The following is a 26,277-nucleotide window of genomic DNA, read 5'->3' as shown; positions in this document are numbered from 1 at the left end:
GAACCTTAAACTATTTTTTTATTATTTCAATTCATTGTATAAAGAAAAGACAAGGTGTGCAAATACTTTCTTTGATCATTATACATTTTGTTAGAGTTATTATAATTAAAATGCTTAAGGCATAAATGCTGAAAATTTGACCAGAGAATTCTGATTACGAAAAGCTATTAGTACAAGAGCTAGGAAGAAAAAAGGCAGTTATCTTACCCCAATTTTTGATTAATGAAAACTATGTATAATTACTCGTCAAAATTGATGAGTCTGCCAAGTATAGGTAGGGGAAATAAAAAATGGCGGCTGTTTCAAAGCGATAAAAACAACTAATTTTTCATTCGGAGCTCTGTATTTTAAAAAGTAGGAACAACACAAGGAAACCTAAGAGAACGTCATTTAAAGAAGAGTCAATTTGCTAAAATATGAACCCTAATAGAGCTATTTACGATCAATAGTTCTCGAGATATAGCTTTTTAAAAAGCAAAATTTCATAAAAATGTTGTATGGGACATACTTAAAGATCAGTAGTTAGTGAATTTATTTTGAAAAATTTATATCTCAAAAACCATTTGACGTACAGATGTCTATTAGCACTCAAATTAATACTAGTTTAATGAACTATAAAGTTATGATGTTTATCTTCGTTAGAACAGTTTACATGAAATTTCCTAAAATAAATTGATTTATAGTTGTTCGGACTAATTTTCATTTTCATTTCATTTTAATTTATATTCATATGTGAATATCATAAAAACTACTATCCCTAAAAGATAAGTGTAATAAACTACTTTATAGTAAGTTAAGTTTCCTTTATTTTGAGTTTTGATAGATATATGTGCGTCTCATGGATCTAGAGACATATTTTTTCAAAAATCCAACATTTTATACGAACAACATTTTGTGAGTTTATTTTGTCAAATATCATAAAAACTACTACTCCTACAAAGATAAACATTATTAACTATTTTTTAGTAAATTTAACTAGCTTTAATTTGACCGCTGGAAGACATCTGTACATCCAATGGTTTCTGAAATGATGTTTTTCATAAATCAAACTTATTGTTTGATATTTATTTTAGCAAATATCATGAAAACTACTATTCTTACGAAGGTAAAGGTCATAAACTTCTTTATAGTCCATTCAACTAGCTTTAATTTGAGTGATAATGGACATCTGTACGTCACATAGTTCCTTGAGATATAGATTTCTCAAAATAAATTAACTAACCACTAATGTTTCAGTACATTTTTAAGAAATTTTGCTTTTTAAAAAGCTATACCTCGAGAACTATTGGACGTAAATAGCTCTTTTAGGGCTAATATTTCAGCAAATTTACTCTTCCTTAAATAACGTTCTCTTAGAGTTTCTAGTGTTGTTGGTAGTTTTTAAGATATAGAGCTCCGAATGAAAAAATAATGTTTTTTTAAGGTTTTGAAACAGCCGCCATTTTTTATTGCCCCTACCTATACTACTTGGCAGACTCATCAGTTTATACTAGTAATTATACATAGTTTTCATTAAAGTAATCAAAAATTGGGATGAGATAAGTGCCCACGCAAAGTGGAGCAAAACGATGGTTAATAATAGTTTTTCAACTATTTTGGTACCTATATTGACAGCCACCCGGAGTAGATTTTTTTGGAAATCACAAAAATTAAAATAATTTTATCACGATTTAACTAAATCATTCTGGAATCTACTTCATATGGTCAGTTATCTTCTTCAAATAAAATATTTTTAGGTTTGACTTATTCTCTAATTAAACATAAAATGGATTTCTATAATGATAAGTAAATAAAATATTTCTATGGAGTTATTAGACTACAACTTTTATAATGATGAGCCTAATTAAAGAGCGCTTATTGTGCTATTAGAGAATGTTAATTCCGGTCCATTAATTGCGGCTCTAAGCTCGGGGCTGTGGGAACTTAACTTTTTACACAGCTCACGAACTTAATTCTAATTAAACTTGAGAAGTTTACTCCCATACACATATTAATTCCTGCCATAATATTCTCTCATCTTCAATCTCCTCATGAATCTTCTAAGGATAAGCAGCTTCTTAGGTTCTTCCGTCCTGGGGAGATGTAAATACTTAGATGTTCTGTCTCAAGGCCGCGGAGTTTTTAATTATTCAAATAATTTTCGACTATCTGTTCCCTCCCGAGTAACCATTTTAGTTTTCGTTTCACGTTGTGGATAAACCGCATCTTATTATAGGAAATTAAAAAATTCCTTTGAGGTCACGATGGCTGAGTCGATCTTAATATTGATCTGTAAATAAATCAATATAATATAAAACATTCATTAGAATATCTAACTATGTAACCCAATGGTTTCGGACCGGAGTGCCTCGGAAGTCAGATTCCCTCAACGCATATTTCGCGGATATAAGAGTCCAAGAGGAGAAAAAAGTAGTTATTTCACCACAATTTCTGATTACTTTAATGAAAACTATGTATTATTGATAGTCAAAACTGATAAGTCCTCCAAGTATAGGTAGAGGGAATAAAAAATGGCGGCTGTTTCAAAACGTAAAAAAAAAATCATTTTCATTAGGAGCTCTAAATGATTAAAGCTACCAACACTAGATAACCTAAGAGAACATTATTTAAAGTTGAGTAAATTTTCTAAAACGTGAGCCCTTAACTTCTTAACTTCAATAGTTCCCGATAAACAGCTTTTTAAAACCTACATTTTATAAAAATATGCAGTAAAAAATCAGAATTAGGTGAATTTATTTTGTTAAATCTATATCTAAAAAAATCATTCTAATATGTCTATTACCACTCAAACTAAAGCTAGTTTAATGTACTATACATTAGTTTATTACGTTTATCTTCGTGGAAGTAGTAGTTTTTATGATAATTGCTTAAATAAATTGATTTATAGTAGTTCGGCCATAATCTCATGTGCAAAAGTGCGAATATCATAAAAACTACTTCCCTTAAGATACGTGAAATTAACTTCTTTATAGTAAGTTAAATTACTTTTATTTTGATTCCTGGCAGACATATCAAAGTTTCATGGGTTCTGAGATATATTTTTCAAAAATTAAAAATTTTATCCAAAAAACTAGAAATTAACATTTTATGAATTTATTTTAACGTGTCGAAATAGTTGCCACTTTTTACTTCCCCCTCACTGTTGTTGGCAGACTTAACAATTTTGACTAGTAATCATACACAGTTTTCATTAAAGTAATTAAAAATTGGGGTGCAATAACTGCCTTTTTTTCACCCCGACTCTTGTACTTTATTGTTAGAAATGTTTTGCTGTTTATCTTATATAATATATAATTATATATTTATAGATGATTGAGCGTCCTGCCACTGCTTAACCTCAACATTTCCAATACTTAAAGTCTGTGAAAACCTAATAGTTACCTTCGATCGCAAACTAACTTGTGATAACTAGAATTTACAAATTAATTGAAAATTCACCACAACCCTTGAAATTTTCTTAAGATTCTGTGATTTATTCCTTCTAAATACCCGTCATCTTTTTGCTTCTTCCATCATTCTCCAAAATTTTTATTAATTATGTGTTCTGTTCAGAGGACGCATAAGCACATAGATTTTTTCATATTCTCCTGTTATAAGCGGCGCCGGTGCGAATCCAGTTTCAACGGGTTGATTTTAATTTTACTCCGTTTTTCCATTATTTGATTGGAGATTAACAACACTTTAAACCAACAAGAAAAATATAATCAGTTTTATAAGACTTGCTCAAAACGAAAAGCCTCATGACACTGAAATTATATATTTAGGGTAAGTTTATGTTTTTTTTTAGGATATTACAATTTGACAGATAACTGGAAGTGACAGTTTAAGAGTTAGATTTTCTCATAAATGACAAACGATTTTGATTAAACTCAGTATATCGATATATGATTGAATTTTCTTTATAATCAGCAAGGTTTTATTCTCATTAAATTACGTTTTTTTAAATAATCTTACTTTAGAGTATCTTAATTTTAATACCTAAATTACTAATAAATAAACAGTTCTCATTGTTAGAATATTCATAAAAATGGATAAATACAAAATATTGAAGACTAGAAGGAAAAATCCGATCCGATCCGCCCGAACAATGAACATGAAAAGGTAACTAAGTTAATTTATATTTCTGGGGATAAAACATTGATGTTTGATAGTAAGTATGTTAAGTCCTGGCTGGTGATGAAACTGGGACTATCGATTGTAGATCTGGCCTAGTTCTGCCTCGATGGAGGGTGTCTGGAGCTTGAGGAGGGTGTCCGATTTCGTGTGTGAACAGGCAGGTCCGGGTGAGGAGGAGTTAAGAACTTAAAGCAATTAGTGAGATCGAAATAGTCCAGAGCCGATGCTGTTTCAACATAATTAGAGGAATTAAAGAATCTATTTTTTTTTTGCTAAAAAAAAATTCAATTCTGAAAATAAAAACGATAAAAAAAACTTATAGATATAACATCAACTCTTATTGTTTATTTTTAATATTGAAAATATATTTAAATTAGCAACATAAATGGTATTGATTTTATTATTATTGTTTAAATTTTTTGTCTCTACATAAGATAAAAAGAAATTAAATTCGAACGAACATAAAATTGGGTTAAATTCGGTCATCGAGCTGTTCATCTGGGTGAATACAACTGTCTGAGATTGGCAATGGCCGGATAGTTTGTCCTGGATGAACCAAGCCTTGTCAGCTGTAGGTACATAAATGGATATAGATTCTTTACTCCTAAAAAACAAATATTTAGTTTCCCAATATTTTAAAGTGTTTACTCGGTACATTAGCAAGTTGAGAAAGAATGTTTAGGACTTTTACTTGGACTGTTGCAAGAAGTTTATCTATTTCCCTTATAACTTTTAATTATAAAATGAAAATTCCATGTTATATTTGGTAGAATTTAAAGAAAAAAATTAATAAGACAATATTTTATCCGACAAATATTTAAAAATGGATACCTAACGACCAGAGGATTAATTTTGTATTTTAAATCTTGTGTATTAGTTGTTAATCAGAAAATGTTCAATATACGTGTTTAATTTTGATTATAATTTATTTATTGTTATGTATGTTATTAGTTTAACAAAATAAACAAAACGATATTTTCATAAAATTATTTTCTATATGGATCGACAATTGTTTTGAAATATACCCCTTTTCGCAGCGTCAACCTTAGGCATACTATTTCTCAATATCTTTGTAAGACCAAGATCATTAAGTTTCTGCTGATAAATTCACAAAATATATATAGAACTTATAAAACAACAAAAATTTTTTTCTTATTGCATATATTGGTTCTATTAATAATATAGCAGATAAACAATATGATAAAACATGGCCATATCATTTTTGAGAAGTTGCAACCTTGAATCATACTTTTTTTAGACACTACTTACACATCTTATATTATACATATCTTCTTACCTACATGATAATATATTTCATCTTTCACTGTTTTCAACCTACTATTCCATCTAATTGATAATCTAATTCCACGATTATCAATCAATTAAATTTTTTTTTTACTATTCAATTATCAATTTTTTATCATTTATGATTCAATCCAATATTTTGTATAATTCCAAATTTGTTTGTATACTGTTCCTTTTCAATTTTATGTTTCTCTAAATGTTGTTGTTATCTCTTTTGTTCTATAGCCCTGATGAAGACCTGAAACTCAGGTCGAAACGTCAGCATAAAATAAATAAATATGGTTTTCACATATTATAAACACTTAGTCATTCCTGTAACGGTTTTTTTAATCCAAAGTTTGGCCGTCATTAGCGCAGTATCAGCAGTATCAATATTAGGCGTTCGATTTTCCAGCGAACAGGTTCGTTTTTATTCTTTTTTTGTTCTCTTTCCTCTTTCTTTATTTTACTCTTACCCCTTATTTTCTCCACTTTTATCCATTTTCCTTACCCGCGTTATACGTTTTGTTCACTATATTATTATTGGTTTTTAAGAATTTTTTTTTTCTATTCATTTCTTGGTATACTTTACTTATATTTTGCCTCTTTATCATCTACTATTGTTACATATATTTTCTTCCTCTCAATTTTCATTTTCTTTTCATATTTCAATTTTTAAATTAATAATAACTAATATGTTCATACTTCTTTGCATTATATAACTTCATTTTTATTTCATTTCCTTAATTATGTTATTTTACCCACTTTTTCAATTATCTATGTATACATTTTATTTCCCGCTTCTCTCATCACTTCATTTTATTAATTCTATTTTGTAAAATTATTGATTTTATGTGTAAAATTATTGATTTTATGTGTAAAATTATTCTGTTTATACTTTCTTTTTTATTATTTCTCTATACTTACTGTGGTTGTTATTTTGTTCTGTTTTTAGCCCTGAAGAAGGCTAGAAACTAGCCGAAACGTTGGCACATTAAAATAGGTTAATCCAACTTATTTTTGTTTATCATTGACCGCACCCCCAACCATCTTCTCCTCGTTCATCATCCACGGTCAACTATCTCTCATAAATATGGTTTTGTTTATTTATGTTGTTCTTGCTGACCGCACCCCCCGACAAACTTCTCCAATCATTAATCTACGGTCAACTATCGACACCTCGTTTAACATCATTAGTATAAATATAACATTAGCAGTATAGACTTATTTTTTATTAATATACTTATTTGAGAGTGGTTTAGTTTCTTTTAAATAATTTTGATCCTTTTTCTCTGAACTATATTCTTTTTAAATTTCCGACGTTTCGACCCCTTAGGTCATTTTCAAGGATTCCTTATTTTGTTTTCATTTTTTCCTTTAAAATTCTTTAAATGCGGGCTAATTGCCTTTGTCCCATCTATTCACAAATTCTTCTATAAAATTCCTTTCCAAATTTAAAACTTTTATTAACCACTTCTCTACTACTATTTTCATTTGCAAACTCTTAAACATGACACATGAAAAAATGTGCATGCAATTAAATGCAAAGGCAATTAGCCCGCATTTAAAGAATTTTAAAGGAAAAAATGAAAACAAAATAAGGAATCCTTGTTAATGACCTAAGTGGTCGAAACGTCGGAAGTTTAAAAAGAATAAAGTTGAGAGAAAAAGGATCAAAATTATTTAAAAGAAATTAGCAGTATAGTTTGGCTTAAAACCAGACTTAAAAAACTAAGCATTTAATGGGACTCAGACTGGAATAGGATTAGTTAAACGGTGTTTCTTTAGCAGTTGAAGATGTGAAGCGTTTAAGTCGGAGTGGTGAAAATGCATTCATCTTCGTTTTGAGACAGTTCATCACTCTATGTATATTAAGCGGTGAACGGAAAAGTAGTATAACTCACTTTTTTGAATAAGCTGAGTTATGGCCACATCTACATTCTCCTTATTTGACGATGCATTGGCGCAACTCATAACTCTCTTAGCCGCAAAGCAGCAGCAAGTTTTTGGCACGGGAATGAAATCGTTCTTATGGTAATAGGAAATCTGATTTACACCACTTTTCCCTCTAAATTATTCAATAGTGGTAATTCTAAAATACCCTGTTTTTGGTTATTCCAGTTTAACTGGTTTTAATTGCTCGAAATAACTAGTTTTTGAAAGATAAAGACTATTATTTTGATTACAAAATTGGCTTTCTATTTTTTCTATGCGTTCAGCAAAAATTAGTAAATTTACTACACATCTTAAAATGGCTGTTCTACACTTGCTCATATAATTTTGCTCTTTCCAAATATCAATCCTCAAAGGTAAAAATGTGAAATGGAATCCTGCCAGTAAAACAGTATGATACTTTACTGGAATTCATCTCAACGCCACCTTACCTGGAATCACTATATCAACATCAATATACTCAAACCTTTTTTAGCGTTTTGAAACAGAAAACAAAAAACATTTTGTGCCACCTCCTACCTACTTGCCAGACTCATCAATTTTGAGTAGTAATTATACATATTTTGCATTCAAGTAATCAAAAATTGGGATGAAATAACTTCTTTTTTTCATCCTGGCTCTTGTACTAAAAGTGAATGGGCCGATTCGAACATGTTTCGTTACTGTAGATATTATTATTATTATTACACTGAGGGTCGGGAATGCCTTCCTCACTTGGACCCGATTGGATCTTTTGTGAGTTACCCCTCTTTCCACTAGATATCGCATATGAATCCTATGCTTCTTATGAAGCTCAATAATTCTTTTGGGTTTATTCTAGAAATGTCTTCAGGTTTCATTCTGTCCTGCCCCAGATACTGTAATCTTCGGAATGCAAGGGCTTCACATTCACACAGAATGTGCTGGGCCTTTTCTTCGTCTTCCATTCATAGACGACAGGTGGAATCCTCCACCAGCCTCATCTTCTTAAGATGATATTTTAAGGGGCAGTGGCCCGTGAGGAGTCCTGTTATCGTCCTCAGTTCATTTCTAGTAAGGTTAAGGTAAAATTTTGCCTTTTGCTCTGACATTTTAATGAAGAGCTTGTATTGTTTCATACCTGGTTTCAGCGTCCAGTATGTTTCCTTCTCTTTTTGTTCCCAGGAGTTTACCACTTTCCTGATTGCACTTCCAGATATGTTGCAATATGGCTCAGGGCTAATTAGCATCATTTATTCCTTCCATCCTTCCTGGCTAGTGTGTTCGTCATACCGTTTCCTTCTATCTCCTCATGTCCGTGGGTCAACATCAAGGTCAGTTTCTTGCCTCTGGCTAATTCCTTTAGTCTCTCTAGACAATTCCAGGCTAGCTCTGAGTCTGTACTGTAGATTAGACAACACGACATTTTGTGCGTATTTGAAGATTATTTTTTTAATTATGTCCGTCAAATTACCGTTTCTGACAACTGTGCAACCCGCATGGCACGTACAGTGTAGTGATAATGATAAAGAATTACAAACTTTCACTTTCCTCGGTACCTGTGAGTTGTAACATTGACTAATGCCCATCATTAGAAGTTTCTAGTTTTTATGTAGGAAAATTGGTCGTTGTTGCTCTTAGCTACAGATAATATCTAAAACTAAATAGAAGTGGTTTTTATCGGTGAATACTATAGTATGTTACAGTATCTGTTTTGAGTAACGAATTATATTATCTTTTAAGGTATTATACAGTCATTTTATTTACTTACACTATTGTTTTTATGTGTAGCAGCTTAGGCTTAGGCCTCGGTAGTAAGGGGATACTGACAGGCTCTGGGAACTGCTAAAGGAGATTTAACGTGAAAGTTACGGAGACCAAAGTCGTTAGTTACCCGAGCCCCAACTAAATTTCACAACTTTACGAAGAGGGAGGGGGGGGTTTAAAACCGTTATCAGGTGGTCTTTCCTTAGTTTATCAGTGGGGTACATTAACTTTAACTTCACTACCCAGGTTGGTTGATTTATTCCTTTATTATGTTCCTTCATGGATGTATCTCCCGGCCAAGGCTGTGTACTCTCTACGAAATCTCCACAATTTGAGGAATTGTCAAACCTTATAGTCCGGGAGGACATTTTTCGTTATTTTTTAAATTCTATGCTAGGGAAATAATGACTTAAAATACTGTCCTTAGGGGCCATCACACGCTTGCTCTATTCCTCAGTTGTGTCCTCTTGAGTTGTCATATTTTATTTGTTTGGGTTTTCATCAACCATTTCTCATATATTCTGTTTGGCCTTTCTAGACAACCTCGTAATCATTCTTGGTCAGATCCTATCCCAGGACCTTCTCCACAGGTTGATAAGTGGATAACAAATTACTGTTGTAGGCTTATACCTACTTTAAATATGTTGTTTCAGTATGATCTTTTCTTTTTAAGATTGCCTGTTCACACACTCGCTGACACGCTCAGGGACAATTTAGCGGGACTTAAGGTCACCTTAAAATGTGAATTTCATTCAAAACCTTGGATTAAAAATTCTGAATACTTCCCTATACTATATATTTATACAGTAGTAACCTTTCTCTGGACTCCTGGGCACTCAGGAATACCTGAAAATGAGGCAGCGGACAAAGAGGCTGCTACAATGAACGTTCCACCACTCGAAATTTACGAGCCGAAAGACATAAAGGCATTTTTAAGGAACAGAATCCGAAAAAGTTGGGATTCAATGTGGGCTGACGTGCCACTCACCCATAAACTAAGAAATTAAAAAAAAACACACAAAAGTGGACAAGTGTCATAAGGGAAAACAGAAGAGAAGAAGTGGTTGTTGCAAGAATAAGAATAGGACATTCCAAATTAACACACCTCCACTTAATCACAAAAGAGGACCAACCTATATGCCAAACCTGTCATTCCCCATTATCGATGCTTTATCGAATTATATGCTTATATAATTGAAGAATGCTCATCATTTCGTCAAGCCTTTAAAGAATTCATAGACAAAATAATAAAATTTCTGATAGAAACTCAACTTTATACTAAAATATAATCCACCAATATCGACCAGTGTAAAAAGGAAATAGTCTATATTCAACTATCGAATGTCAAAGACAAGTAGATAAATAAAGTAAACAGGGTGTAATAACCTAGATGTTGATCGCCCTGAATAAAAATCTAATCTACTATGTATTGTATATTTACGTACGTGAAAAAAAAATTGGATTGACCCATCATGTGCCTAAATGCAGTTGATCCTTCGCCTGTGCCGGATTTCTCCACTTGATACGATATATTTATTAAGATGTCGTCTATAAAAGATTATACACTAATAAAGAGAGATAGAACCACTTTCCAGTTTATCGAAAATATGAAACCCTCTTCTCTGGAAATATTTATGGAATACTTTCGGAGATAGTGTCAATGAAGAGAGTTGAGATTCCTTGATGATCTCAGGAGATGGCGCTATAATTCACTCGGTTCTTAGAGTGGTCAGCATTATGATTGTGCTCTGGAGATAGCAGCGGTCTATTATTGATAACTAGAGCTAAAAAGAATTAGAGATAACAGGGCGGTTTAGATAAGAATGGATAAAATTTCGGAAATTCTTTTCAAAACTATATCAAGAAAAAAGAAATATTTATTTATAATTGTATTTGATTATTAAACGATATGCAATTTATTTTCCACATAATTTTGTTGTCTTTTTTCTTCGTACCCTCCTGGCACATACATGTAGGTGGTAGTATAATGTTCATTAATCAAACTTATTACTAGTTGTATACCGTTACCTACTTTGTTTTTTCACAAATCAAATACATATGAAGTCCAATAATGAAAAGATTTTACAATTTATATTGGAAAACGCTGCATATACTACTCTAGGTATAATATTAAATTATAATTCCGATTATATATTCATATATTCCAATATTCATGTAAATCCAAAAAATGAAATTGGAAATTGAACATCCTTGAGTGACTACGGTTCCTAATTAAAAGAAAATCGGCAGTGTAGTCTTAGAAAAAACAAAACAACAACAACCGTTGACAACACACCCCATCTCACTCTCATCAGACATAAGTATCTTGAAACGTATAACCACAAATTTAGAGTAAGAACTTTTTTTTTTTATTCACACTTCTCACAATTCTTCATAGAATAAGTAAACATAGGCTTTGATAAATGGAACGGGAAATTCGTTTTACTTGAATTCCTTCTTCAAAATTTGAGGTTATAATAATAATAATCTTTATTTATTCTGGGATTGATCCCTTTAGAATAATTTACAGGTGTCAAAATTAGGCTTTAGAGCCTTAGAGTAAAATAATACAATGAATTTAAAAAGATAAAAATAAACAACAATAATTAACAGAATATATAAAATAATGATAAAAGAAAACCACTTCATAAAACATAATATGACTTCTGATAGTAAATTTAAAAAAAAAATTATAAAAAATCAAATAAAATTAAACTAAAAAATAATAAATGAAAAAATTTCTGCTAGTGTAAACGAATATCTAAGACATACAATACAGAAAATATATAAAACTTTTTTGAAACTTAAAATTGTTATTCTTCCGGAATTGGGTGGACAGAAGGTAGTCGAAGATACGGGATTTAAAGATTGGAAGGGTATTAGAACTACGAATAAGGGAGGAAATAGAATTCCATAGGGAAGAGAATCGGATGAGGAAAGATCTACCAAAGGCTGCGGTTCGATGGGCAGTTACATGTAAGTCTGAAGGCCGTGAGCGGGTATTGCGGGAATGCACTGAGGATTTAAATTGAAGAATATCTGAGATGTACGATGGACGGCGGGATTGGATAACTTGATATATTGGTATATAACTTGATATATTTTATTTTGTAATTATAGAGGTTATAATATTCATTATTGTTATTAATAATTAACTTAATATTGAACCTTGATTTGTAATCTGCAGCGTTTTTAAATAAAAATTGCGAATTTTTATCGTTATTGAACTACGTAATATAAAAATAAAATAAGAGCTACTATCTTAGTTTATTTCAATACAAAATATATTTCCTAAATAGGGTGATTTTTTTTTAATAGTTTGTAAGAATTAATTTGTTAATTAAACAACTGCATACAAGCGCTTATAAAATACTTAGCGCATTGTGTCAATTTCATATAATTTATCCTTTATTCCCTAATATATTCAACAAAAAAATTATTTAAATAAAATAATTTGTATCCAAGTTAAGTCTCAAAACACTATTTATTTCTTTAAAAATCCAATGTTTCGGCTAATTCGGCCATCTTCAAGGACAATCGATTAAATTACATCTTTAATTATACATTTATTTTTAACAAACAATATTATTAATAATAAAATAACATACCTTAATATAAATTTCCTATTCATATCCAACAATTTAAAAACTTATAACAGGCTATTTTGCCCAGTAATTTCAGTCAAATTACCCTATGGAACAATAAAACAATAGGGAATCATTAATAAGCTTGTATTAGGCATAAGCCTAATTACGTATTATATTTTTTTTCCGTTTATTGTAAAACTTTTAATTAAAGATTAACTTATCACCATTATCTCTCTTATCACATATTTTTAACCTTCTTACACTCAGGTTGGGCAGATTTATTTCAAACCGTATTTTCTTCTGAATTATTTTTCTGTTATTATTAAAATTCATATCAAAGTCAATTACGAGTATAAACAGTAACATAATTTCTGATATATAAATAGACTCAAGTATTTTTCTTTTGAAACTATTATTTTCTTTGTGTATAATTATTATATTGTCAAAGTAGAGTTTGTGTTCGTCTTTAGCTGCATGGTTGCCTTGTTTTTTATATCATTGCTGTGTTGATACATTCAATCAATAGTCTGCAAAATGTTTTTAAATTATTGGGTGTGAGGTGTAAATTTATATTTAAGTTGCTAGTTTATTAGTAATAATATGGTTTGTTTAAATTTTAAATTTGGATACAAATTAATTTATTTAAACTATAAAAGCAAGTCTTAAGAAAGCGAAACGATTGTACTCTTATATATACATAGTGTGGAGTATTATATTACCACTTTCTTTTATAAGTGACCTACAAAATTTAGGCGACAAAATATTCATAAATTAAGACTTGTGTATGTTCTAGTGATAATTGCTGATGAAAAATAAAATTGATGACCACGTCCGTAGTAGAGGGCTCCATAATAAAGGTTTTTAAATTAATATAAATCTTGTTGGCCTTTGTGAAAATTGTCTTTTATGAGAGAATTCCTTCATGAAAAGTTTTCCTATTAACAAAATCACAGTAATTTACAGCAAACACAGATTAATTTAATATTTTGCCACTTGAAGTGAAAGAAGAATTTTTTTAGTGCGAATGCGAAAGAAAAAAAAATTAAATGAGAATACTGTAAAATTCAGCTTATAATAAAACAATTTTCTATTCATTCATTCATATGGTTTTTAGCGGAGAGAATAATGGATGATGATACTAGGAAAAATTGATGAGAACAGATCATCAAAGCGAATATTTGCTCGATAACGTTTCGGAGAACCTGGCTCTCAGTTATCTCTTCATCATCAGTCCAACTAGGACGAACCGGCGGAATTTCCGCTGCGCTTGTGGATTGGCCCCCACCGTCCAATCATCGCGCCCAACTGAATAAAACTTAATCTGATTGGGAGAGCTGTCGAATGGAGATGAGGATCTGGCCGCTGATTAGCCAATACCTGTCCAGACATTGCTCTCTTTTTAATAAAATGCCTACTAATTTTGAGGGAAATAAATCAAACCGCAAAAAATATTTCTGAATCATCTCAAATAATTTTTTTTTTTATTTATTGGTATTTACAACTGTATTTACATAAAAATACATCTAGTAAATTTGATGTAAGATGATTTTGGAGGCATGTATAAAAACCACTCGTTGGTAGCACTCTAATAATATTTCTACATTTACATCTTCTTTTTTGGCGCCTCAGAAGATTGTCAGGAATGGAAGAGGAAGCAAGGGTAGAAATTAGTGGGTTTGGGTGGATAGGGAGTTTACTATATGAAGAACTTATATCTGGTTTGGGCTAGATCGGTTATATATGGAACATTGAGGTCTTTATGTATGATTTTATTTGTGACAAAGTAAAAAGCATTCAGGATTTTGGATTGTAAGGATTAGATAAGAGAGGAATTCGAAAGTTTAGTGGAGCCTCAAAGCTGAACTCCGTAAGTCCAGCTTAAGCTTTATTATGGTCATGTAGATTAGTCTTTTGCGATGTATTGGAAGTTTAGAATGTCCGTCTAGTAAGTGCTGTAATAGTCGAATCGACGTGTAATTTCCTGTCTTTTCACTCTTGTAGGACGATTCCAAATTAGTCGTTTGTCCAAATACAGATCAAGGTAGCGGATCTGTTTGACAGGGGTAAGAGCAACATTATTAAAGGATACTGTAGGGCAGTGGTAGGTTTACGAGGTAGGGTAAAGGTGATTTGATGGGCTTTATTTTAATCCTCTGATTTCCACAAAATAAATTTTACAATTCAGTTATTGAGGTTATTGTGAGGTATTTTATTTTCTTATCTTTTTTGTTTATTTCATTTTGGTATTAGATTATAATTTGTGCGACTTTCGTGATTCATGATGATTTAATGGAATAATATGAATATAAAATAATTAAATATTTTTCGATGTTTAAGGCTCTTATGAGAAATTTAATTCTGAAACGATTTTTTTTCTTTAAGGTTTCACAATATTTCCCATCGTTTGCACGTAAATTATCAAAATCAGTAAAAAGGAGTTCTCGGTTTTTTGGCGATATTCACTTTCAAACGGGTTTACTCAAAAAACTGCTCGATTTGATTTTGTCTTTAAATTTGATTTAATAACAGAGGTCATAAAAAAAAAATAAATAAAAAAAAATGTATCGCATTAATTTGGAAAACCCCAAAAAATGTGTTGGTTACCCTGGGGAACTGGAGATGGTTGAACTATCAACAATACTCTTATATAACAGACCACATGTTACTGTTATTAAAATCGAAAATCAAATAAAAAATTGTGTTGGGCACTATGAATGTTAGGCGCTTATCTTGATTCATTCCCCATTGTCAGTTTACATTTTATAATTTATTATAAAACTATTTATTTAAATAAATTTATTTAGGTATCTAATTAATGTGGAATGAATTTAACTTCATTTATTAACGCTGGGTATGGATTAGTATATGGACATCAGTCAGACTGGTTCTTTTTACACATTTTCATTCTATTTTTAAAATCTACTTCTAGAAAAAAAGGATTCAGTTGAATAAAAACTTATTTAATATTTCCCACCGCTCGTAATGAGATTTCTAGGACGCCATATAGTAATATCGTCATAAAGTTATAAACCGTTTTTTATGAGCAATTATGTCGAGAGAAGTGGGACAAGTTGCAATAAATGGACTTAGTCATGCAACTAGTGAAAGATATGAAATATAAAATTTTCTCATTACTTGATATTTCCTCTGAGATGTTCCTAGAGGTATTAAACATAGAATTAATAGAACATTGTTTCATATTTCTTGTGAAATGTTTCCCGAAATAGACAGAAGACGTTTACTATAACAAATTTTGTAGCTAGTATTAATTTGTTTACCACGAACATTTCAAGTATTTATAATAAAATATATGTTTATTAATTACATTTGGGTAATTACTTCGGTTATACAGGTTGTACATTCAAGGCTCGATCAATACTTTCAATTTTAATGATCTATTTTCATGCGCACTTAGCTCAGGAGTTTTCAATAAAAGGAGTTATATTCAATGAAGGATTCTTGTAGAGAATCTAATTTTAAAAGATTTCATAATAGTGATTACCCACATCCTTAAGGCAAGAAATACCTAAAACAAAATCAATTATTTTCGGTTTTAAAGATTTTCTTACAATCATCTGATGGTATTCAAATTATAGGCTTGTGCTCAGATGAGTAAAGCCTATCATCAAACTGGCGGGCGCTTGTGAGAGCTATAGGATTTGGGATGAACAAAGCATACTGCGCATCATCATGCCCTCTGCCATTTAGTTAGTTCTACTGTATTAATTGTAAATAGTAAAATAGTTATATTATTATATATAGTAGTATAATAGTTATATTAACTCGTGGTGATATAAGCTTTCTTACAAATAATTGATTTTTCAAAACGATTAGGTTGTTTATGTTTTTTCGATTTTTCGTTTGGGTGCTAATCGTAAAAAAAACAAAAAAAAAAACTATTTCTTGACACTTTATGTCCTCATTACGGATTGGCATGGAAAATTACGCATATACAAGTTTTTTAGAAATTAATACATTTAATATAAAATAATTCTTTTTGAGGATGTGTTTATTGTTGACCGTAGATTCAGTACGAGTAGATGTTCAGAGGTGTGGTCTTTAGAGTAGGAATAATCACAAATAAGTGACACATTTTATTTTATTAGTGGTGACGTTTCGGCGTAAATTTCAGGTCTTGAAACAAAACGAGATAACAGCCATAATAACATCGAAAATATATGCTAGTATTTAGAAATTACTAGTATTTTTAACTATCTTATGGTTGTTTTCCGTTTTGTATTCAGTCCTAATGAATGCTTGAAATCTATGCCGAAACGTTGGCACAAGGAAAATAAAATAGCTTTTACCTATTTGTGTTCATTGCTACTTCACTGACTGCACCCTAAATCAAGACCGGACTGGTGGGCCTTACATGGTTGATATAACCGTTATTTTATATATATTTTTTAAACAGTTGATTATGGGGGGTATAGTCTCGTACAAAAGACACTTCTAACTATAAACAATATCATTATTAAAAGAAGAAAAGGAAAATAGATAAGAATAATAAAGGAGGAAAGTAAAGTTAATAACAAAAAGTAATGATATTGGTACATTTAAATAAAACAAATGATTCCCCTCTAATAGTAAAAAGTTAATTTGAAAAAGGGACGAGAGAAGAAAATAGAAAACTAAAAATAATAATAATGAATAATAAAATGAGTAATAATAAAAAGTAAAATAAAGGTAGTGTGACTATGAATTAATTTTATATTTATTAAAAATTTATAAAAGAATGTTTAAGTGAGCTTAAAAAGAACTTCAATCGCCATAATTTAGACCTACATAGTGGAAATTCTCTAACGTTTCCAAAAAAATAAATGTGGGTTTTAACCAGGGGGAGTGGAATACCCTACTCTCCTTCAAAGCAAAAGTGGGGAGTTAGTCACGCCCTCGGAGCTCAGATTTACGTCGAATTAATAGTTATTTCTGCCATCGTAATCTAAATTGAAACAGAAGGCAGCCGTTTTTTGTTCTTACTTCTCTAAACCACCCCTAGAGATCATTATAAGGTTTTAGCTTCACTTTTCCTCTCAGCTCACTTATGCACTTCCTCTTAGATATCAATATATTCTCGATCATTCTGTGTAGGTCACGAAAGAAATTCTCTTATTTTTATCTAAGCATATCTAAATATTTATATATTATTTTTGTTTTCAGAGGAAATGAGAATCACAGGCAGAACCATGTCCACTCCAATACTGGAGGAAGTGGACAACAATGTCAAGGTACGTGTGTACGTGTTGTTTTCATATAGATTATAGGTAATGTTAATATTTGTACGTGTTGTTTTCATATAGATTATAGTTAATGTTAATATTTGTATGTGTTGTATTCATATAGATTATAGTTAATGTTAATATTTGTATGTGTTGTTTTCATATAGATTATAGGTAATGTTGATATTTTCAAGTTTTTTTTTATGTCAGTGCGAATTCTCTTATCGTTGAGTCATTACGTATTTATTAAATATAGTTTATAAATTAGTCACCCTATTTATAATCTCTCCGCAGATGAAAAACTTCATTCCCTAATAGGGAAATATGTTAAACGTAGGTGTTCGCTAATAAGGGTAAATTTAAATTATAACAAAAATGAAATAATTGAATTAAGTTGAATATTTTCAACACAAACTTTTCAATTTGGGTAAAGTAACAATTTTATTTTTACTTTAGTTGTAAACTATTTTTGTTTCTCCTTTGACCGCAACCCTGACCATCTTCTTATATATGTTTTATTTTTACGTTTATTTATTATCAGACCGTCCTGGTGGCTCTCACATGGATTTTATAATAGCTGGATTGGGTTTTAACAGTTGGTAATGTAGGGATTTTATCTCATACTAAAAAAAAAAATTCCTATTTACAATATTATGAAAATAAGTATGAACATTAAAGAATGAAAGCAAAAAAAAGTTACAAACAATAACTAATATTTATATATAGATAGAAAAACATTATTCAAAAACGTGCTGCCCCACTGTACGAGGCTGCTATACACAGCTACTACAAAGCATATCTAGTTAAACAAATTTTTTAAATTCTTATAATGCATTAGCTTAGTATAGTAAATTTATAATATATAATAGGAATACATGATTTTTTTTTTGTTTATCGTTCTTTTCTTTTTATATTATATTTATTTTTTTTATCTTTTTATTCTTCATTCATCTTCAATTTTGTCCCTTTAATTGTTGTTATAACTAATTATGCTTACTCTCTTGACCCAATAATTTTTTCTCTCTTTAACAAATATAGAATATAATTAAAATATAAATAATAAATTTTTTAAATAAGATAGTAACATACACACATAAAAATATATCGTATTTTCGCTCATAAGTACTGTTAAATTTTTAAAAAAAAATAACAATTATCTACAAGGACATAAATTGTAGATATGCATACATTAAAATAGATTAGTATAATAAATATAAAATTAAAAAAAATGATGTATTAAAAAGAAGTAATATAAATAAAATATACCAGATAAAAACAATAATAAATATATACAGAAAGTATTAAGATATAAAAAGTAATGAATATATACAAAATGTATTAAGATATAAAAAGTATCAAATATTAAAAATATATAATAAAAAAAAGATTAATAAAAATAAATAGAGTTCATAGCAGAATCCCTGAATCATTAGTGTGGTATGAAGTTAGATTTCCTACGTTGTAAACCTTTAACTGTTAGTAAAGGATCTAGGAATCGAATTTTGTAAAATGTTTGATTGATGATTACAATTGTAGCACGCCATTTAATTGACTGTTTCTTACAAACCAATGGGCATCCACTGTGATTCCTAGGTCGTTATTTTGTTTTCGTTTTATACACTATGCTACTATTGCATCAGTAATGGCCTTAATATAACTTTTTCAAATGAGACATTAAAAATTTGTTATGACCTAGAAAACATACGGTATATTGCATTAAACTATGTTTATTATGCAATGATATAGTTGAATTTAAATATTATGGTGTATAGGATTTGCTTTGAATTGCTGATAAAGCGGTATACTGTTGAACAGATTCGCAACTGCTATCTAATGAGCCGTGGACATGAGGACATCTGGCCTTAGGACAGTAGTCCCCTTGTACTGGGGCTGTATACTGCTTCACAGCTCTGTACCGTCCATGTACAGGCCGGCATAATAGGTTTATTGTTATTAAGTTTGCTTAAGGAAAACAAAAAGTAGTTAAGTAAAATTCGGAAGACTACTAATTAGAGTGATTTTCCATTTTCATTCTGACAGCCCAATAAAGTAGTGATCGGTCAGTAATGATTTAATCCACTATGGACAAAATGGACTATTTCATCCCTTCTAAAAAAAGGAGTGAATATGAATTATCTGAAGAAAATGACCAAAATAAAATATACAAATGTATTTAAATTGGAAACAAATTAGTCAATTTTAAACGCAAAATTAATTAAAAAATTGTAATTAATAAAACAAAATGTTCAACGTTTCGGGTTAAACGCCATCCTTACAAACAAACATTTCAATTATGCGTTATAATACATACTCACGAGCTAAGATATTCTGATTTTTTGAGTGTGAGTATGTGGAATGATGGAAGATGAAAGGAAAGAGACAAATTCACAAAAACAAAACACAAGAAACCAACCAGGTTAATATAGAAATTTTCAAAAAATTTACAGTGTATTGTTTCTTATATCCACTACCGACAGGGCTTGTGTTCACCCCTCTTCTACACAAGAACCCAAAGACTAAGTCCATTTTGTCCATCGGACTGAACAAAGTGTGCTCTCCGGTTTTTGCCCGTTTGTGAGATTTGTCGTAAGGAGGACTTTTTGAATTATTTAAAAAAAAAACACTTAATCAAATAACAAACAATTTTACCCTTTTGTTGATATGAATAAATATTAATTCTTCACTAGATAGTCATATACATTAAGCCCGTATCTGTACATTGTTCTTTATAAGTGTTCAAAAATAATTAAATTAATAAATCACAAAATTCCTTCTGAATAAATAAAAAATATTTCGCTTAAAGAAATATCTAATTATTTCGGAAATATAATTTTTACTAATTTTTTTCTCTTATCATCTTTACATGTGTTTTGTGTCTCGTAGTAGGCTAGACGTTATATCCCCAGACATACAAATCCCATCTTTCGCTCTTTCTATCAGGATTTTTTTCTTCTAACCCTTTGGCTAATGGCTTTTCTAACTTACTTTTTCTTTTTTCCGTTTTTAGCTGAAGTATCTCTGTTTTGATCAACCATTTATAAAAATTAATTTAGTAGCACTTACTTTAATAACTAAATATATTTTCATTTTTATAACTAGAGAAGTACCTCCTGCCCACTTAACGGCCGACCAACCCATTTTTTAGTATTCCATCTTATATATAAAATAAAATATTACACGGTGATCACTAAACATTTTGATATAATAGGCAGATAAATACTCTATTAGTTGTATATTTAAAGATTTGTTCATCATATACTACCATGTATGAGTACAGAAAATAGCTCGTAACAATTCTGCAGCTAGCTCGTAAAAATGTTTCCATGAAGCATTGTAAGCTCAGGAACTTGGTGCCGCGCATAAAAAATGATCTCTGATGATGAAGCTGGCTCTGTATCTGTAACTATCGATGTTATTTACCGACTTATAAGCCAAAAAAACTCTGTTCATTAACTTTTTTAAGATTATTCTTTGTGTATGTAATATTATGTATCTTGTACATAATATATATGTAATTATGATAACATCAGGTTCAATATCGGTTTAGATTTTTAAATCCTATCTTTTTAACACATTTTGGATTAGCCTGGTCACAGTGCCAAGATGCAAATCTACCCACACATTGTGTTTACCGATTTTGAAAATGTTTATAACAAATTGAATCATGGTTTGAAATTGAATAAGTTGAGATTCATCGTCGTAAATCTATGACATCGGAGACAAGATGTGGTTAAAACCTGTCTTCGGATAGGCCATACTCGACTCACTCACGGTCACCTCATGCAAAAAGAAAATGCACCAATGTGTCGCTACTGCGGAAACGATCTCACCGTTAGGCATATTCTAACTGAATGTATAGCTCACGAACCACATCGGTTCTCTTTAGATTTACAGGAGATGTTGAGCGAAGATCCCACAACAATAACAAAACTTTTTCACTTTCTAAAAATCATTAATATTTATGATCACATATAGTCTAACTAATTGTAATTGTTATTGTAAATTCGTAAATCTGTAAATTGTAATGTAATGTAACTTGTAACAGTAATTGTTAATTTTCAACTTTCTCACTTTGTAACATTGGAAATATGTCAATAGTAGTGTACTAACTAACTTTGTAAATTCAGTGTAAATGACCATAGTGGTCGAAACACTTAAATAAATAAATGACATCCTACCTGTACAGTATCTTTTGATAATACTCAACTTAACCCTGTCCAACATATTCGCTACCTAGGACTATATCCGGATAAACGACTTATTTGGAATCCTCATACAAGACAGGAAAATATTGCTTAACAGACGATTCTGACGAAACATACTAGATGAATTGTTCAAACTTCCTATTAATTAGAAAAGACTCATTTACAGAACCATAATAAAGCCTATTTGGATGTTGTTGAGCGTTGGGGCTCTACTAAAACCATTGAATTCCTCTTTTATGCAAATTGTTATTATCCAAAATCCTTAATGCTTCCTTTTTCACATATAAAATCATCCATGAGAAGCACCAATCCTTCTGAAGTGATCTTACTACTATCTGCTGGTCAACGCTCATACTGGCGTTTGACCGATATGAACAGCCGCAACGAGAACTACTATCCTCAGGCAAAAATTGTAACCTAGAACAAGTTCCTATAGGACTTGCTATCTCCTTCACGATGGAAAGCTAGTTCCTTACTGGGTGGAGTTTCCTTCCTGCATGGACCTGTACGTAGGTCCTTTAGGACTTGTCTTCCCTTTCACAATCGTAGGCTATTTTCATTCGGAGTAAAGTTTCCATTATACAAGGATTTCTCGCTAGTTCCCTTAAAACTACAACAAAAATATCCGATTCTAAAAACACGGCAATATTACTTAAATTACTCCACAAGTTCATTTTATGTAACCGTCAAAATTCTGGTTTCGTATTTTACTGCTTTAGACTAAGATTCTACTTAATAATTTATAGCTGTCTGTCAGTTACCGATTTTTTTTTTCTCCTTCATTATTTATTTATTTTATTTTTTTATTATCTTTATTGGAATTACAACTATATACAATTATTCATTTAGTAAATTTGATGTATGTTATTATGGAGTGATACAGGCGTGTAGAGAAACTTGGTAGCACACTAATGAAATTTTTACTTTAGCAGGTCTCGTAGCTATCTTCTTTTCAGGCGCCTCGGAGAATTATCAGGAATGGAAGAGGAAGCAAGGTTAGAAACTAGTTAGGGAGTTTATGATGGAAGGTTACATATGGAACATTAAGGTCTTTATGATTGATTTTATTGGTGACAAATTAAGGAGCATTGAGGATTTTACAAAGGATTTTGGATTGTAAGGATTGAAAACGAGAGTAATTCGAAAATTTAGTGGAGCCCCAAAGCTCAACTCCGTATGTATAGATTGACCTTATTAAAATCGTGTAGATCAGTCCTTTGTAAGAGATTGGAAATTTAGACCGTTTGTCTAGTAAGTGCTGTAATAGTTAAACCCGACGTGCAGTTTTCTGTCTTGTGTGAGGATTCCAGGTTAGGCGTTTGTCCATATGTAGTCCAAGGTAGTGGATCTGTTCGACGGGGGTAAGATCAACATTGTTAAAGGAAATTGTAGGGCAGTCAGTAGATTTAAGACGAAGGTGATTTAATGGGATTTATTTTAATCCTCCAATTACGACACCATTCTTCGAGGGCTGTGATATGGTATTGGAGAGTTTGGGATGCAATTAAAGGGCTATTATTAACTGCGACCACACATGTGTCATCAGTATAAATGGTGAGGATAGTGTTAGGATTGGTTGGGATGTCAGCTGTATAGACGGTGTAGACGATGAGTCCGAGGATAGTACCTTGAGGAACACCAGCGAACTGAGAATAGAGAGATGAATAGGAACCATTGTGGTTTACTTGGAATAATTTATCGTTGAGAAAGGGAGGGATGATGAGGAAGTATGAAGGAGGTTGGAATTTGCGGAGGTGGAAAAGTCCTGGGTGCCAGACTCGATCAAAAGCCCAACATTATTAAATATCTTTTCTGTCGAGGAATGCTTTCGAAGCCACTTCCTTCCTTCGGTGTTGCCTGTCTAGTTTGAAGGCTTCAAGTTCGCAATATTACACTGTCACAGTCACACGAATCAGCATTTTTTTTACATAGGAGGGTGTTACTTTTTCCATTTTAAAATTTTATTCAGTTTCCTCAGGTAAGAATTAATAATGAAACGATCAAATAATCAAAAAAATTGAAAGGTAAATACGATCTTGGTAGTTTGCTGCTTACACCCTTTAAGGGTCCTCATGCTCTGTCCAAGAGATGCTTCTCCACACTACTGAATCGTAGAATGATTAGATATGAATGTAACCCTTGCCACTCCCATGGAGCCCACCTCTCGCACTGGTTCTCATTATTCAGAACTTTCCCCTACCCCAGAGCTTAACAATTCAGTTGATAACCCTGAGATAAGTTGCCTTGGGCTGGGCGTGGCACCAAACTTCCAAAAACACGGCTCCTTCACCTTCTCTAATTAGCTATATTGTCTCCCCCTCCAACTTAAGTTGGGACTGCCACGGCAGAGTTGGTCCAAGTACAGATCAATAATGTATCAAGTGTCAGTTTCCAAACTCTGGGTGAGTGAGAGAGTGCTGGGTGGGTGGTCTCTTTAGGGTTGGCTGCTCGTAGTTGAAGATGAGGAAAAGAGACTGGGCTCTAAAGATCTTTTAGCTCCTTTGATATTATTTTATGATTATTAACTTTTTGATCAAGTCTCATCAAAATCTTTTTTTACTAGCTTAGAATTACGCTCTGTGCCTCATGACTCAACTCCTCCATTGCACTTGGTCATAACAATATCATTTGGGCAAGTACTCAACAGGAATTGGTTTAATTTGTGCATATAAATCTGACTTTATAATTGACACAATTGCATTGACATTTTTTGGACTATAATCCTTTGTACTCATCAGTGCAGATATTTCTGTTCAAAAGAAGATTAGGCACATAAAAGTAATTTGTCCTTCTTAGAAAAGATAATGACTATTATTCTACCTACTATCAGATTTTTTTATTTATTAACATTTACAACTGTTTAAAAAATACATCAAGCAAATTTAAAGTAAGATCATAATGATATGATACAGTATGTAGAGAAACTACCCAGTAGTTGAACTCTAAAAACATTTTACAATATAAGGTCACAAGGCAATCTTCTTTTCAGGCGCATCGGAGGATTGCCAGGAATGGAAGAGGATGCAAGGTTAGAAACTAGTAGGTTTGGGTAGTTAGGGATTTAAAAATGAAAGTATGTTTTCGAAAAAATCAGAAATATATATGTGTATTTGCCCCCTCTACTCTCCCGCTGAAGCAAATCCTAGTGACGTCTATAGTCCTGAGACATTTAGCCTTTCAATTCTCAGCGACAGAAATTGTGATCAAATTTCATCAGAAGACCAGAGGATTTCTCCCTCAAGGGGAATCAAATGTCAATATCTTCTCTCGAGTTTTATTGGAGTTAGGAGTTCTTGATTATATTTTTCTATAAAGGGAATAGAGCACTTTTTTTTTTTTTTTTAAATGGTGCCTTGAGTTTTGATACTGAAATAGGTATCAATTCTATCCAAATAAAGTAATTTAAATAGCTTTTATTTTTAATGATAATAATTTTTGAGGCATTCATTGTTACGATTTGTTGTATAAAATGTAAAGATATTTTTTAGTATTTGTTTCACATTTCGACCTGATCTATTGTTAACTGGTTACTACACGTGTTAAGTAAGAAATGATACGTGCCCTTTTCATGCCTATAATGAGTTATAACCAAGCACATCTAATTAATGACTAACGTCCGAAATTTTAGTGAAAAACAAAAGGACCAATCAGTAAAAAGAAATATTTGAAAGAAAGCGCCTTCAGTTTGATAGTTGATATGATAACCCTTTGAAGTAAAATATAACCTAATACATCAAGTTATTAAAATTTATTTTATTTACCAACATTGTAGATAATGCCACTTATAAAGTAGATTTGACAAATCCTTGATTTATCTTGATTTTATAGGTATAGATTTAAGAGTCAGGATAGCTGTATGGAGTATGATGCTTGCTATAAATAATAAAATTTAGAAACGTCGAGCGTGGTCAGCACCTGGATGGGCGACTACTCAAAGACCACACTTTACCCTCACCCTCCGGGGTTTATGAGGGCATTAGATGCTACTCATAGGTAGGGATGGGATATCGAAAGAAAAATATCGATATTGATATTGATATCGATATCGGATAGCAATATCGATATTATATCGGAACTAAAATATCGATATTTTAAAATATCGATATCGAAAATTTAACGAATTAAAGTAATGATAATTATAAAATGATAACATAGGAAGACATATTTTATGTCATGCCTAATCAAAAT

The 26,277-nt window shown here is 31.2% G+C and overlaps 1 protein-coding gene across 1 annotated transcript in view; it reads left to right on the top strand.

Moving 5' to 3' along the window:
- Positions 1–26,277, top strand: part of Syn2 (Syntrophin-like 2) — a 227,035-nt gene that overhangs the window by 78,080 nt on the left and 122,678 nt on the right. Inside the window, exon 2 of the mRNA XM_014433774.3 lies at positions 17,826–17,893. Coding sequence (XP_014289260.1) covers positions 17,831–17,893 — 63 coding nt within the window. The 5' untranslated portion in view covers positions 17,826–17,830. The remainder of the gene's footprint in view (positions 1–17,825; positions 17,894–26,277) is intronic.

The sequence above is a fragment of the Halyomorpha halys genome, unplaced genomic scaffold, assembly GCF_000696795.3.
Source record: "Halyomorpha halys isolate HHAL.00 unplaced genomic scaffold, Hhal_1.1 Scaffold1265.1, whole genome shotgun sequence".
Lineage (NCBI taxonomy): Eukaryota > Metazoa > Arthropoda > Insecta > Hemiptera > Pentatomidae > Halyomorpha > Halyomorpha halys.
The sequence above is the reverse complement of the archived record's forward strand: the minus strand, read 5'-3'. Positions and strand labels throughout refer to the sequence as shown.